This window comes from Mustela nivalis, assembly GCF_964662115.1.
Source record: "Mustela nivalis genome assembly, chromosome: 12".
NCBI classification, from domain to species: domain Eukaryota; kingdom Metazoa; phylum Chordata; class Mammalia; order Carnivora; family Mustelidae; genus Mustela; species Mustela nivalis.
Genome location: NC_139031.1, coordinates 4,316,111 through 4,329,281, shown reverse-complemented (window position 1 = coordinate 4,329,281; position 13,171 = coordinate 4,316,111). Strand labels below are relative to the sequence as shown.

General features: G+C 53.4%; 1 protein-coding gene across 3 annotated transcripts in view; it reads left to right on the top strand.

Moving 5' to 3' along the window:
* Window positions 1-12,925, top strand: part of ACTR3B (actin related protein 3B) — a 73,806-nt gene extending 60,881 nt beyond the window's left edge. For all 3 annotated transcript variants that reach the window (XM_082693406.1, XM_082693408.1, XM_082693407.1), the window contains 3 exons: window positions 10,210-10,335; window positions 11,419-11,502; window positions 12,031-12,925. In XM_082693406.1, coding sequence (XP_082549532.1) covers window positions 10,210-10,335; window positions 11,419-11,502; window positions 12,031-12,126 — 306 coding nt within the window. In that variant the 3' untranslated portion in view covers window positions 12,127-12,925. The remainder of the gene's footprint in view (window positions 1-10,209; window positions 10,336-11,418; window positions 11,503-12,030) is intronic.
* The last annotated feature ends 246 nt before the right edge of the window (window positions 12,926-13,171 follow it).

Below are 13,171 nucleotides of genomic sequence, written 5' to 3'. Positions count from 1 at the left end.
CGCCCTGACCGGTGATGCAGAGAGGCCCCGTGGGGTGAGGGCGGAGAAGTGGCTGTTGGGAGGAGGGGCTCGAGCGGCCTGGGGGAGTTGGGCGGGGACCGATCACAGCAGCTGCAGGAAGAAGAGGGGTCACGAGGGAAAGGGGGTGTGCAGACATTCTTGTGAGACGTTTGTCATTAGTCGTTTCATCCCCCAAATCGGGCAGCTGTTTACCGTCGGCCCTGGAGGTTCACCTGCATTTTCTGTGCGGCCCGGGGCTGTGCGTCCTGCGGCCCACCTTTCAGAGATCGGCTTGTTCAGGCTTGGCTGGGTTTGCTGTCTCTGGGGCCTGCCTGAGAGGCGAGAAGCTCTTGTCCCTAAAAAGGGACAGCCTTTCAGGACTGCAGTGTGGGGGGAGAGGGGTCCCAGGACTTTCTGATGGGGCTGTCAGCCTGGCCTGGGGGGGACACTCCCCCACAAGCACTTTGCACCACAGGGAACCCGGGAAGCGCGTTAAAGTTACACAGCACGGTGGGCAGGGGGCAGTGTATGTCTGTCAAAGGCGATTAAAAGTAAGCAGAGTCTCTCGCCCAGAATCTGCTTGGCGTCCAGGAGTTCCAGGAATGGGAGTTGTTGCCATTTCTCGTGCCGTGTTAGGTGTCCGCTGAATGAACGTACTGGCTGTGACATACTTTATTTCAAGTCTTTCTGACTTGGGCTTCGGGTGGCCAACAGGCTGCGGGTGGTGTCGACAGCGGCATGTGCCGCCCTCATCTTTCCTGGTGTAGAGAAAGGACCTTTCTGTTTGTGAGGGGCTCTGTAACGGAGACTTCTGTTGGCCACCACGAAACAAACATTTGTGCAGCCAGGTGAGGCGTTAGCGGTGGTTGCCGAGGCCAGTGAGAATTCCAGCCAGCCCGGAGGCCCGAGGAAGCAGGTGGAACAGCCTTGCAGAGTGAGCGGAGCACCGCGCCGTTAGCACTCACGGCCATTCAGCAAGTCAGGGCTCCGCGTCGTAAGGTGCAGCTTTAGTCTAGAAAACATCGACTCTGTAGGTGAGCAAAGATGATTATCTCCAACTTGAAATGCATTTAGAAAATTTGAGAAATCCCAAAATCTTTTATAAAACCGAGGTTGCTCCTCTGTGATCGTTGCGTATCATCACTGTGACCACCGTTCTTTGTCATGGTTTTGAGACAGGAGTGGTGGCTCCGTCTGCTGCGCGTCTGTTTTGCATCCTGTGTGTTCACTTGGCATTACGATTGTGAACATTTTCTTGAGTAATCCGCATTCTTCAAAAACCGGATTTTTAATGGGATCTAATGCTCTGTCCTGTGTCTGTTTTAGTATCCAACTCTTTTCTTACAATTAGGGTTTTGGTATTTTGTAGCTGGGGTCAAGCTCTCTTTCTTCCCCGGACCTCATCTGACACTCACGGCGGCATGTCCTCAGTGATGCTGTCTGAGGCGGCCAGTTCTGATGGGAGCATTTGCCGACAGGAGCCCAGCAGCTGCCTCTTGGCCACGTTGTTCGCCTGGGTTTACAGTCTGTGACCCCTCGTGGATGTGTCCCTGCCAGCTGTCGTGCTCAGAAGCCTAGGCTGTGGCTGGGCCCTGCAGACCTTCCCCTGGGGCTGCTGCATCGTGTGTCCGTGTGAAGGAAGCTGCTTGCTTGGGGGGGGCGGGTGCCATCAGAGTGGGGGTCCGGGAAGATGGCCCGAGTTCAGGGGCTGAAGAGCAGAGTGAACAGTTCCTGTGGGCGAGCGGGTGGAGGTCAGGGTTGGTCCTCTCTAAGTCTGACGAGATTACCGGGTCACTTCAGCATTTCTCTGCTCTGAGCGAGGCTTGAAATGGGGGTGAGGACTGGAGCTCCCTCTCAGGGAGGGCCCGGGCCGCAGGCCTGCTCCTCCGTCGTGCGCAGCAGCGGCACCTGGGAGGAGCCCAGCGCTGAATGCTCGTGGATCTGGCCGTGTGCTCGCTTCCTCGCACGGGCAGAGCGCGGCAAGGCAGGGAAGACCCCGACCCCCAGAGTGCGGGTCCCTCGGGCTTCCTCCCGCCGCGCCGCTCCGAGCAGAGCCTGCCCCTTTGGCGGGTCCTCGTTCATCCCAGCCTTCTGTTGCGTCGCCCTGGTCACAAATTTCCGCTGGGGGTGGAATTTACTTGCAATAAAACAAACCCACTTTAAGGACAGTTGAAGGAGATTGGACGAGTCTACACGGCCGCGGAACTGCTGCCACAGTGCAGGCAGAGAACGTGACCATCGCCCGCACACGGTCCCCGTTCTCTGCTGGACGACGTCCCTGTCCCTCAGCTCAGCTGCTGGAGGGCGCGGACCTCTCTCTGTCGCTACTCGTCAGACCTGACCTTCTGGGCCTGCACGCACGTGGGGTCATACACGGCGTCCTCTGTCCCCTCTCCTCAGCTTGTGCTTCGGAGCGGCAGGCTAGCACGGGCCGTCCCTGTCTGTGCCAGTCAGCACTGCTGGATGCGACCCCCCAGGGGGCTTCCCCCACCCATACAGAATTCGGCTTGTTTCTAGGTTTTGGCTACGACAAAAACCTGCTGTGAACATCTCGGTGCAAGTCTGTGTGGATACGTGTGTAGTTCCCCTTGGGCAAATAGCCAGGGTGCCATGGTTGTGTGTGCGTGTGCTTAACTTGACAGAGACCCGCAGACTCTCCCCAGAGCGGTTGTGCCGTCTGTTCCTCGCGTAACCTGAACTTGCTGTGTGATGGGTTTAATTGGTGCGGCCCGCGTCACAGGCCCCGTCCGCCGTCTGTCCGTGTGCTTGTTGGTCATCTGTGCACCTTCTCTTGTGAAGTGTCTAAAACTTTCTGCCTGTTTTTTCATTGGTTTGTTTTACTGAGGTGTAAGGGTTGTTTTCTTTATTCTGGGCACAAGTCCTTTGTTAGATATGTATATTCCAAATATTTTTTCCTAGTCTGTGGCTCGTCTTTTCATTTTCTTAGTGGTATATTTTGTTTGTTTGTTTGTTTGTTCTTAAGCAGTCTCTACCGAGCGTGGGCTGGCTCTCTTGGCCCGAGATCAGGAGTCCCGCGCTCCACTCCCTGAGCCGCCGGGCACCCCTCTTAGTGGTCTCTTCCGAGGAACAGAAGTTTTTCATTTTATGAAGTCGAGTTTACCCATTTTCATCTTTTATGGTTAATACTTTTTTAGTGTGCCATCAAAGAAATTTTTTTGCCAACATCAAATTCATGAAGATTAAAACAATTTTCTTCTAGAGATTCTCTAGTTTTAGCTTTGCATTGACATCTGACCCATGTTGAGTCACACCGTGTGTATGAAGGTTGGTAGTGGGTGCCCACACCCTCCTCCCATGGCATCTGTTCCTCTAGCTTCATTTGTGTTCCCTCCCCTATTGAAGTACTTGGCCACTATGTCTAACGTCATTTGGCTGCATATATACCGTGGCACTTTTATTGCTCGAATGGATTTTACGTGTTAGTTCTCTGAAGGCGACCCGAGATTCTTGCAGTGCTCTGAAGTTCACGGTGAACGTTCATGTGCGTACCTGGCTAAATTATTTCTTAATTAAAAAATCCATTACAGGTACCTGGGTGGTTCAGTGGGTGAAGCCTCTGCTTAGGGCTCAGGCCATGATCTCAGTGTCCTGGGATCGAGCCCCACATCAGGCTCTGCTCAGCAGGGAGCCTGCTTCCCACCCACCCCCGCCTGCCTCTCTGCCTACTTGTGATCTGCCTGTCAAATAAATAAATCTAAAAAAAAAAATCCATGACAGAGATATGACAAATAATTGTAATAACCCAGACCAGACCCTGGGCTGGAGGGATAAAAATGCCGTAAAGACGATTACTAGGTCAAGTGACAAAACTGGAGCAGGGGTGACGGGTTGGATGAAAGTTTTGTGTTCATGTAAGTTCACGGAGTTGACAGTTGTGCTGTGACAACATAAGAGAATGTCCCTGTTCTTAGTTAGACACACTGAAGTGTTTACGAATGAAGGACCTTGACGCATATGATTTACTCTCAGATGATTAAAGAAGGGTGTGTGTGTGTGTGTGTGTGAGCGTAGAAAGTGTGAACCATGGAGCAGGTGTGGTTAGGTGTTCACAGCAGCTAAGTCTGAATAAAGGGGGGTACCGCTTTTGCTACCTTGAAATTACTTATTTCCAAATGGTAACTTCTTTCTTTTCAAATAAAAAGTTTAAAAAAATCCATTACATCAACTTGTTAATATTTGCGTTTTCCAAAAAAGTAGGATTAAATGTATTAAAAGAGCCATTAGTGGTGATTTTTAAAAAACTAGGTTACAGTGTTTATCTCGTTTGAAATGTAAATAGAAATTTACTTGAAAAATAAATGGCCATTTTAGATGTAATCTACTCAATTTTTTAAATATTTTATGATGTTGGCTTATGTTGCAAATTCTCTGTCTCTGAAATCCAGCTATGAGTTCTGTTGGGTAAACGGGCCTATTTGAAATTTTTCTGTTGGTATTTTCTATTTCTTACAATATCTTTAAGTGCCAAGTTTGATGTGAGTAATTTAAGATTATTAAGAGCCCCATGCACAAGATCCCTGTGTATGTCTTAGTCAAGAAGACGGGGTCACTATTAAGTTCTGGCATCCCTCCAGGGACTGAATGTCAACACAGCTGTGTTTCACCAAGTACTGTTTTATATTTGATCCATTTCTGCCACAACAAAATGAATAGAAGAAGCCTTATAATCTGCCAGACACAGATGATCTGTTCTAGGGCAGAAACGGGAAAGGATTTAGAGTGAAATCAGTGCAGCCAGTAGGTTCTTGAAAAGTGATGCTTGCTTGATCTGGTCAATGAGAGCCATCCTGCCCATTTACCATGGTCCGTAAGAGCCATTTTGTCTCCTCACAACGGACAGTAAGAGCCATCTTGTCCACAGGCCATGATCTGTGAGAGTCATCTCGTTTACTTGCCGCGGTCAGTGAGAGCCATTTTGCCCACTTGCCGGGGTCATGAGAGCCATCTTTTCCACTTGCCTTGGTCAGAACCATCTCGTCCACTTGCCATGGTCAGTGAGAGCCATGTTGTCCACTAGCTGTTGTCATGAGAGGCATCTTGTCCACTTGCCATGGTCAGAGCCATCTCGTCCACTTGCCGTGGTCAGTGAGGGCCATCTTGTCCACTTGCTGTGCTCAGTGAGGGCCATCTTGTCCACAAGGAGGACCCATTGATGTTTTATCTCACCACTTGTCCCTCTGAGCATCTTAATTGACTTATTCACTGCCATGGTCAGTTCTTCATCTCTACTCACACAGTGAAGTTTGTACATTTGCTCACAGTGTATTCTGTGTAAGTAAATCTCATTACAACCTGGATTCAGACCACGTCTAATTTAGTCTTTTCAGTTCTGCTGTTCTATCTGTCCTATTCCATGTTCCTATCATTTGCTGAGTACGATCTAAGCTTATGACATTGTTTTCTAAGCTTTCTGATCTCTCCAGAATCTTCTTGGTGGGTAGGGCCATCTTGAATCTTGCCAGGATTCATGCTGGTGTTTTCGTCAGGTTTCCCTGTGTTGCATTGTGTCCGAGTTCATTGTCTTTGACCATATTAACTGTGCCGACCTCGACAGAGTGTAGTAACAGTGTGGATGGAGCTCCAGCCTGTGGTTTAAAGCTCACACTCATTTCACAATGAGGACAAAATAGTTCTGGGTAAAAAGCAAAGCAGTGGAAAAGAGGGTTATTTGTCTCTTACCTGTCATTGGGTATGACCTTGCCTAATGGATTCTCCTGAGATGTACCTGCTCCCCAGATGCCTCCTTTCTTTCTCAGGGGCCAGTGGAGTGGGTGCATGTACGTAGCTCTCATTAATGGTGGTAAACAGGCACTTGGGTCGAGTCCTGCCACCTGTGCAGGGACTCTCCTTCCCATGCCCAGTAATTACCAGTTCAAGGACCCTTGCACTGACCTTCCTGGGAACCTCTCAAGAGAATCAAGATTCAGGCACAGAGCAATTTCTTCTGCAGGAAACAAGCAGTTTCTTTTTAGAGAAAAATCTGAAATGAGCAGCTCTAAAATGCTTTTAGGAGATTCCAAATACTAACATTTTAAAATGTAAATCTTCACAGTGATAGAAAGTTGTGTTTTAAAGTTTCATTTTTCATTTTATATTTTCTAACTTTTTTGAGATCTCTAGGCCCCTTTGGGAATCTCTAGATTCCTGGAATTTGGACATATTCCTCCAGCCTGTGAGTGAACTTGCAGCATCCAGACAGTCTTTGCTCTTAGGGGCTCCAGAGGTTTTTCTGTTGGCACCAGTGACAACAGCGTGGAGGGGACTAGGAGGTTGTCTTGCAATCAGGCCGACTCCAGGCTGTGGAGGTTTGTTGTGCAGGGAAGGAAGGACAGAAAGAAGGAATTCAGAATGAAGACGAAGCATTCTTGCATAAACTCCAGTCTCGTTCAGCCTTTTGCCCTATTTTGTCAGAAGCCAGTTCTTTTTTTTTTTTTTTTTTTTTTTAAAGATTTTACTTATTTGACAGATCACAAGTAGGCAGAGAGGCAGGCAGAGAGAGAGAGAGAGGGAAGCAGGCTCCCCGCTGAGCAGAGAGCCCGATGTGGGGCTTGACCCCAGGACCCCGGGATCATGACCTGAGCCAAAGGCAGAGGCCTCAACCCACTGAGCCACCCAGGCGCCCCAGAAGCCAGTTCTAATGTGTTTCAGCTTTCCTATTTGTCTGCCCCTAGAAACTTGCCCCTGTCTACCTGCCCATCCTTAAGTGTGCAGAGTTTGAGGCAGTCGGGAAAATACGTCCCATGTAAGAGCGGTCTGGGCGAGGGAGAACAGGGGTAGCAGAGTGACTCCGGCAAGACGAGGACAGCGGAGCACAGCGCGGTTCTATCCAGCCATTCAGGAAGGACCGGGCGCCAGAGGAGAGAGGGATGGCGTAATCTGTGATGGGAGTCACAGGGCCTCCGAGATGTGATCGAAACCAGTGAGTTTGCCTGAGAGGCCCGGCTTTTCCTGACACTGAGACCTAGGACAAGCTGCTGCTTTTGACCTTCACTCTCTGTGAAGGTCACTTCTCCACTTATCTCTGCAAGAGGCAGTGAACTTCTCACTGCTCTGTCTGGAGCCATGCTGAGGGCGGGGAGCCTAGATTCATGGTCCTTCGGGTGGGTACCGAGAGGCAAAGTGCGCAGGTAGCTCTCCGATGGCCTGTGTTGCTGTAGTAGTGACACTGATGCCTTCACCGCGTCCTTCAGAATAACCGCACGCGGTTTGCGGATGCAGCAGTGGACGACTCTTGGTTCATGGTTTTGGGTATCCAGCTAAAAGCAGCTCCACGTCTGTGGACAGTCATTTCAGGGGGGGATGACTCAGTCTTGCTGTGACTTTGAGAGATGACCACTGTGGCCCTCTGCCCCACCCTGTGAGGGGCCATCCGGGGGCTTCCTCAGGAACCCACGGGGCGCTGCCCGACAGGTGGCTGCTTTGAGTTCAGGCCACGGAGCAGGGTCATGGTCATCTTAGCCTGTAAAGGTTTCAGAGGAGTTGTCTGTGGTGGGGTTTGAGAAATCAAAGTGAGTGAAAAACAGCAGCAAAAAACTGAAAATAAAAGCACACTTAGGGATGTGAGATGGCAGCCGGGTGCTGTCTTTCTCCCCGCCAGCCCCCCGGCTCCTGCTGGATTCTTTCCTTCCAGAAGGTAGTTGGCTGGTCTGACCAGCATTTAGAAAACAGGACCAGTTGCCAGTGGGGCTTGTTCAAGGGTATGATGACCAACACATCAAGAATGCCTTTAAGTTGTGATTCTTACCAGCAAACAGATGCACAGTTTGTGTCCGCAGGTGACAGCACCTCTCTGGGCGGAGGTGGGTTTGACTTCATCTGGTCCGTCTGGCACTCGGTCCTGCAGCTCTCGCCTCTTGGTGGTGTCCTGCTCGCGTGTCAGCTCCCAGGGTGACCCCCAGTTCCGTGTGTTGCCCCCTTGACTCCGACGGGAACCGGACCCTCTCCTCTTGTTCCCCAGAGAGTTCTCCCCAAGGAGACCGAGCGCGGGAGTGATTATTCACGACGTTGATCCGGGGATAGGATGCGGCTTGAAAGATCTGGGTTCGCAGTTTGTCAGGGACAGACAGACGACGGGTGTCTGATGGTCTCTGTGTTGGGGGCGGCTGTCAGTAGAAGTTTGCCCCCAGGAAATGGAAGTGGCCGCTGGCTGGGCTTCCCGGGGACTGAGCCCACACTGTTCCGAGAGCAGTCAGGCCTGCGCCCAATCAAGTACGCCGGTGAGGACTGGCCGAGTGTGAGGTCTGCTGGTGGAGAGACTTCAGGGATGCTCTATCTGCTGTGGTCATTCCTGGATGCCCTCCGAGGGGGGCTTCCCTGCTCAGGGGTCTGCGGTGCGCAGTGCTGCTTCCTTTCAGTAGGAGAGTGGAAGGCGGGGGGCGAGGGCAGCCCTGTGGCATAGGTCAGGGCTCTGGGTTCTCGCCGTAAATCAGAATCCTCCCCATCCTGGCCTTGAAGGCCAAGTTCAGATTCTCTCTCTCTCTTTAAGATTTTATTTATTTATTCGACAGAGAAAGGTCACAAGTAGGCGGAGAGGCAGAGAGAGAGAGAGAGAGAGAGAGAGGAGGAAGCAGGCTCCCCGCTGAGCAGAGAGCCTGATGCAGGCCTCGATCTACCTGAGCCTAAGGCAGGGACTTAACCCACTGAGCCACCCAGGCGGCCTCTCTCTCTCTTTTTAAAGATTGACCTATTTATTTGAGAGAGAGAGAGAGAGCACATGCGCAAGTGGCTGAGGGAGACAGTGGACAGTGGCAGAGGGGGAGGGGAGAGAAAATCTCAAGCAGACTCATGGCTGAGCGTGGAGCCTGGTGTGGGGCTTGATCTCACGACTCTGAGATCATAACCTGAGCTGAAATCAGGAGTCGGATGCTCCACCCACTGGGCCACCAGGGCGCCCACAGATCCTCTCTTAGAAGTGGGTTGTACACGAGACTTCTGAAGGTGATAGAAAATGTCGGTTCAGTTTGGTGGCCGCTTGCAGCCAGGTGCTGTCCTGGCCCGTCCCCAGCTAAGGTCCGGCGAAAGCCTCCACCTCTGGCGTTTCTCTTCAGCCAGCCACGGAGAGTGCGTGGTGGACGGGCAGTCTGCTGGTAGGTCATGAGGGTGGCATTTCTCCGGGCAGACACTCAGGGGTGGAACTGGCGTGGGTCCCAGGTAGGAGGCAGGGTCACCAGCGGCCTCGCCCGGCCCCTGCTCCTTTGCCTCCCGGCTCTGAGCTCGCCTGCCTCGCCCCAAGTCTGCGTGGGTGCTGGGGCGCCTATTCTGGGAGTTAACAAGAAAGAACAGTCGGTTGTTGCTCCGTGCTGGCCGCCTGGAAAGGGGTATTGTAATATCCTGTCAGGTCGCCGGTGCCCTGGGTGAGCAGGGACAGGGAGGTGCACTTCCCCTTCTGTGCCGTGTGGGGAGGGTTGGCTGTAGGGGGCTTACCGGAGGGGTCCTGCTCCGCCACTCCCGGGGTTGGGAAGAGCAGGGGCCGGCCCCGCACGTGTCGTGTCGCTACAGGGCCTTGAAGTAGGGCTTCCTGGCTCTGGGGTGGGTACTTTATTTTCCTTGTCTACAGTTTTCTCAGGTAATGTTTTCTGTAAAAAAAAAATTGTCAGGATGTACCTACTTTTGCTTTCATTGTCCTAATTAATGTCCTGTAGCCTGAAAGAATGACATCTGCCTCCTCGGAATCCGATAAGAGATTTAGTAAATCTCCCTCCTCCCCCTTCTCTTGGCCGCTGAGCAGGACGTGCGTGGTGGAGGCCCGTGGGCAGCGCGGTGGCTCTCCCCGGAACCCCCAAAGCCATGCTTCCTCCCTGGCCTCACCCTTTGAAAAAGGTTCAAGTATTAATTGAAAGGACCCCCCCCCCCACCGTGATTATTAAGGCAAAACAGCTGCAGACCTCCTGTTGCTTTGGCCTTGGGTCATTCTAGCAAGTCAGTTTGTTGGTTCAGAGTGTGTTTGGGCTCCTGGACCCTGCGGAGCTGTCCCATTGTCAGAGGAACACGTAGGGCAGAATTTCTGTGCCCGCTCGGTTATCGCTGAGGAGAACTCCCGGGAGGCAGAATTTTGATAGCATGGACTTCGCCTCGACGCGTCTGCCCACGCGGTGGAATGTGTCGTCACGGGAGCAGTGGGGCGGGTGCCCAGGCCAGGGCGGGTGGGTGATTTCATCAAAGCAAACCCCTCTGCTTTGTGTCTTGTAGAATGTCGTTCTTTCAGGAGGCTCCACGATGTTCAGGGATTTCGGACGTCGACTGCAGCGAGACCTGAAACGCGTGGTGGACGCGCGGCTGAGACTCAGCGAGGAGCTCAGCGGAGGCCGGATCAAGGTAGGGGCGGGTGGGACGGGCGCGTCAGCCTGGCCGCTTCCGGTCCTTCCCGCCGCCGCTCCCCTTCCCTCCCGGGATGCTCCCCCCCCACAAGCACAGCTGGTCTCCCCCATGCACCGCTGGTCCCTCTCCATGCACGGCCAGTCCCCACCCCCCATGCACGGCCGGTTCCCACCCCCCATGCACAGCCGGTCCCCCCTCCCTGTGCACAGCCGGTCCTGCTCCCACCCACGGCGTCCCCCTCCTGTGGACCAGTGGCCGGGGCCTGAAAGAGGAACTGGTTGGTTTCTCAGCTGCTCGGTGAGACTACATTTGGGGATGCGCTGCCTGAACTCCTTCCAAGAGTGTAGCTCAGGCTGACGGCCCCTGGGCTGGCCACAGCCCCTTGGTGCCCACGCTGACCCATGGCTGCCGGCAGTTTCTCTGTCTTACAAGAGATGAGGCCTGTTGTGTGACGACCAGCTTCCAGGGAGAGGAGTCCGTTTGCAGTGAGGGTCTTCCACGTTCTTTGCAAACGTTCTCATTAAACTAAAATAACTAGCTGTAGCAGCGAGTTTCTGTGGGTGCCCCTTCTGAGGTCATGTTCCGGATGCGCTGGTGTGTTCCCTGAGCTTCCAGGCGGGACCGGGCTCTGGCGTGGGGAAAATGGGAGCAAACACGCACGCTTCAGCCCAGTGGATCGTACTCTTGGTGAAGGGTCACTTCTCACAGTGGTTTGGGACACTTGATCTAGCTCTGTGGTGCTAAAACAGCTAATTTGTGTTGTAAAAAAATACGAGTTGGGTTAATTGCTTGGATTGTTTACTGTTTAAAAGGCCTTTAGCCTCGTGAGCGCCGGGCCTCCTTGACCAGGGGCCTCCTCAGCACCACTGCGCCGGGGTGGGGGGCGGCTCAGACGCTTCCTCCTGGAGGCCACATGCGGCTGATCCCCACGGAGGGACTCGGACACAGGGGACGGGCCTCGTGCCAGTGGTGGGAGGACACTCCACTGCCAGCTCTCGGAGCGGGTGTCTAGTCAGCCGGGAGCTGAGCGGTGACCCATCGTGGGCCCTGGCGGGTGACCGTGCGCCGTCTGCTTTCCAGCCCAAGCCCGTGGAGGTCCAGGTGATAACGCACCACATGCAGCGGTACGCCGTGTGGTTCGGGGGCTCCATGCTCGCCTCAACGGTAAGTCCTCCCCAGGCCGTTCCGTGTCTCCTGCCTGTGCCCTCTGTGGGGCCGGAGCACATCCCTCCGGTCCCGGGTGGGTGGAGCGCGCCCGCACTGTGCCTGGCACTCGGTCCCGGAGAGCTGACATCCGTCTCCGGTGTTTCCCTTGCGCAGCGAGCCCTGCCGGTCAGGTTACAGGCGATACGGCAGGCGAAGTCCAGACGCCACCCAGACGCCTTGCTTTAGTCATTAATTCCTGTAACCATTTCACGTGACAACTCCTTTTTCTCCTCAAATTTGCCAGTAGCTAGTGAAATGCTAATTCCGGGGAGCGTGTAGCTGGTGTAAAGGGGGCCGAGTCCATTTTAAAGAAATGAAATAAGGTCTCAGTCTGTAGCTCGGGCCTTGGAGGGGCGCGGAGCTTCCCGCAGGGGCCTGGCTGAGGGGTGGGGTGTTGGGGCAGGACTCTCCGGCCGGTGTCCTGGGGTAGGACTCCGACCTCCTTTCGGAAGGGTCTCGAGATCCCCTCGAACCGCCGCCCCGCAGCCCGAGTTCTTCCAGGTCTGCCACACCAAGAAGGACTACGAGGAGTACGGCCCTAGCATCTGCCGCCACAACCCCGTCTTCGGAGTCATGTCCTAGCGGCCGCCTTGCCACGGTCCCCCGGTCACGTCGTGCTGGTGAGCAGGTGCCGTCGGGGCTCGGACGAGACCGCAGCTCCTGTAAATAGTGGCGTTTGGTGTCGATGTCGAGAAGCGTGCTTGCATCGCCGAGTGCATGAGCCAGTCCAGTGCACGTCACCCGTGTGCCCGCTGTCCGACGGCCCTTCCCCCGCCGCCCCTCCCCAGCCCGCCCCTCGCCTCCGTGCCTCCCCAGCTTCTAGTGGGCGAATCCAAGTCTGGAGGAATTCACCTGCGACTTGAAAAATCGCTAGGAAAAAAAACCCAGAAGATGACGCAAAATAGTCCCCCCAGGAAAGAATATGGGGCTGCAAATCCTTTTCCTCCCAGCCTATTTTTGTAAATAAAATGTTATAAACTTGAAATACAAATTGATGTTTATATTTCCTATCATTTTGTATTTTCTGGTATTTGGTACAACTGGCTGAATCTGAGCGCGGGTAGATGCTGGTGTCACGGAGTGCCGTGAGAACACGTTTTTCATCGTGGGCATGTTCTGATACGTGTGTAGGCAAACAAAATCCAACAGCAGACTTTTTTTGGCCATGTTTGCTAGAAAATGATTACACTTTGTTGGAGTGACATGAAGTTTCAACCTTAAACACTGTCGTATGAGAATCATTACTGATAATGTACCTCCCATTTTCCTGTTTGAACTTTCTGGAACTGTTTTATAGAAGACGCTGGTTTGCTCTTGGTTGTGTTGGGTGAAATGCTGCCTTGCACCCTTGTAATAAAAGCAGTTAGACTCTTTATAAAGATTTCCTGTTGTGCTGTGCTGGTCTTTCGGGTGTCCGCTCTGTGCCCAACTGGCAACTGGTGCCAAGCTTGCGGAAGGAAATTTCCCAGATTGAAGAGGACTTCCTGTCTTCAGTGACCGCTGCATCCCGTCCGGGAGTCCAGGAAGTGCCGTGGGATGGGTTTTGGGGTCAGGGTGGGGCCGGAGTCTCTTACGGATTCCCAGCAGCCCTTCCTGGGAGTTCAGAATCCTTGCCAGCGGCTTCTAG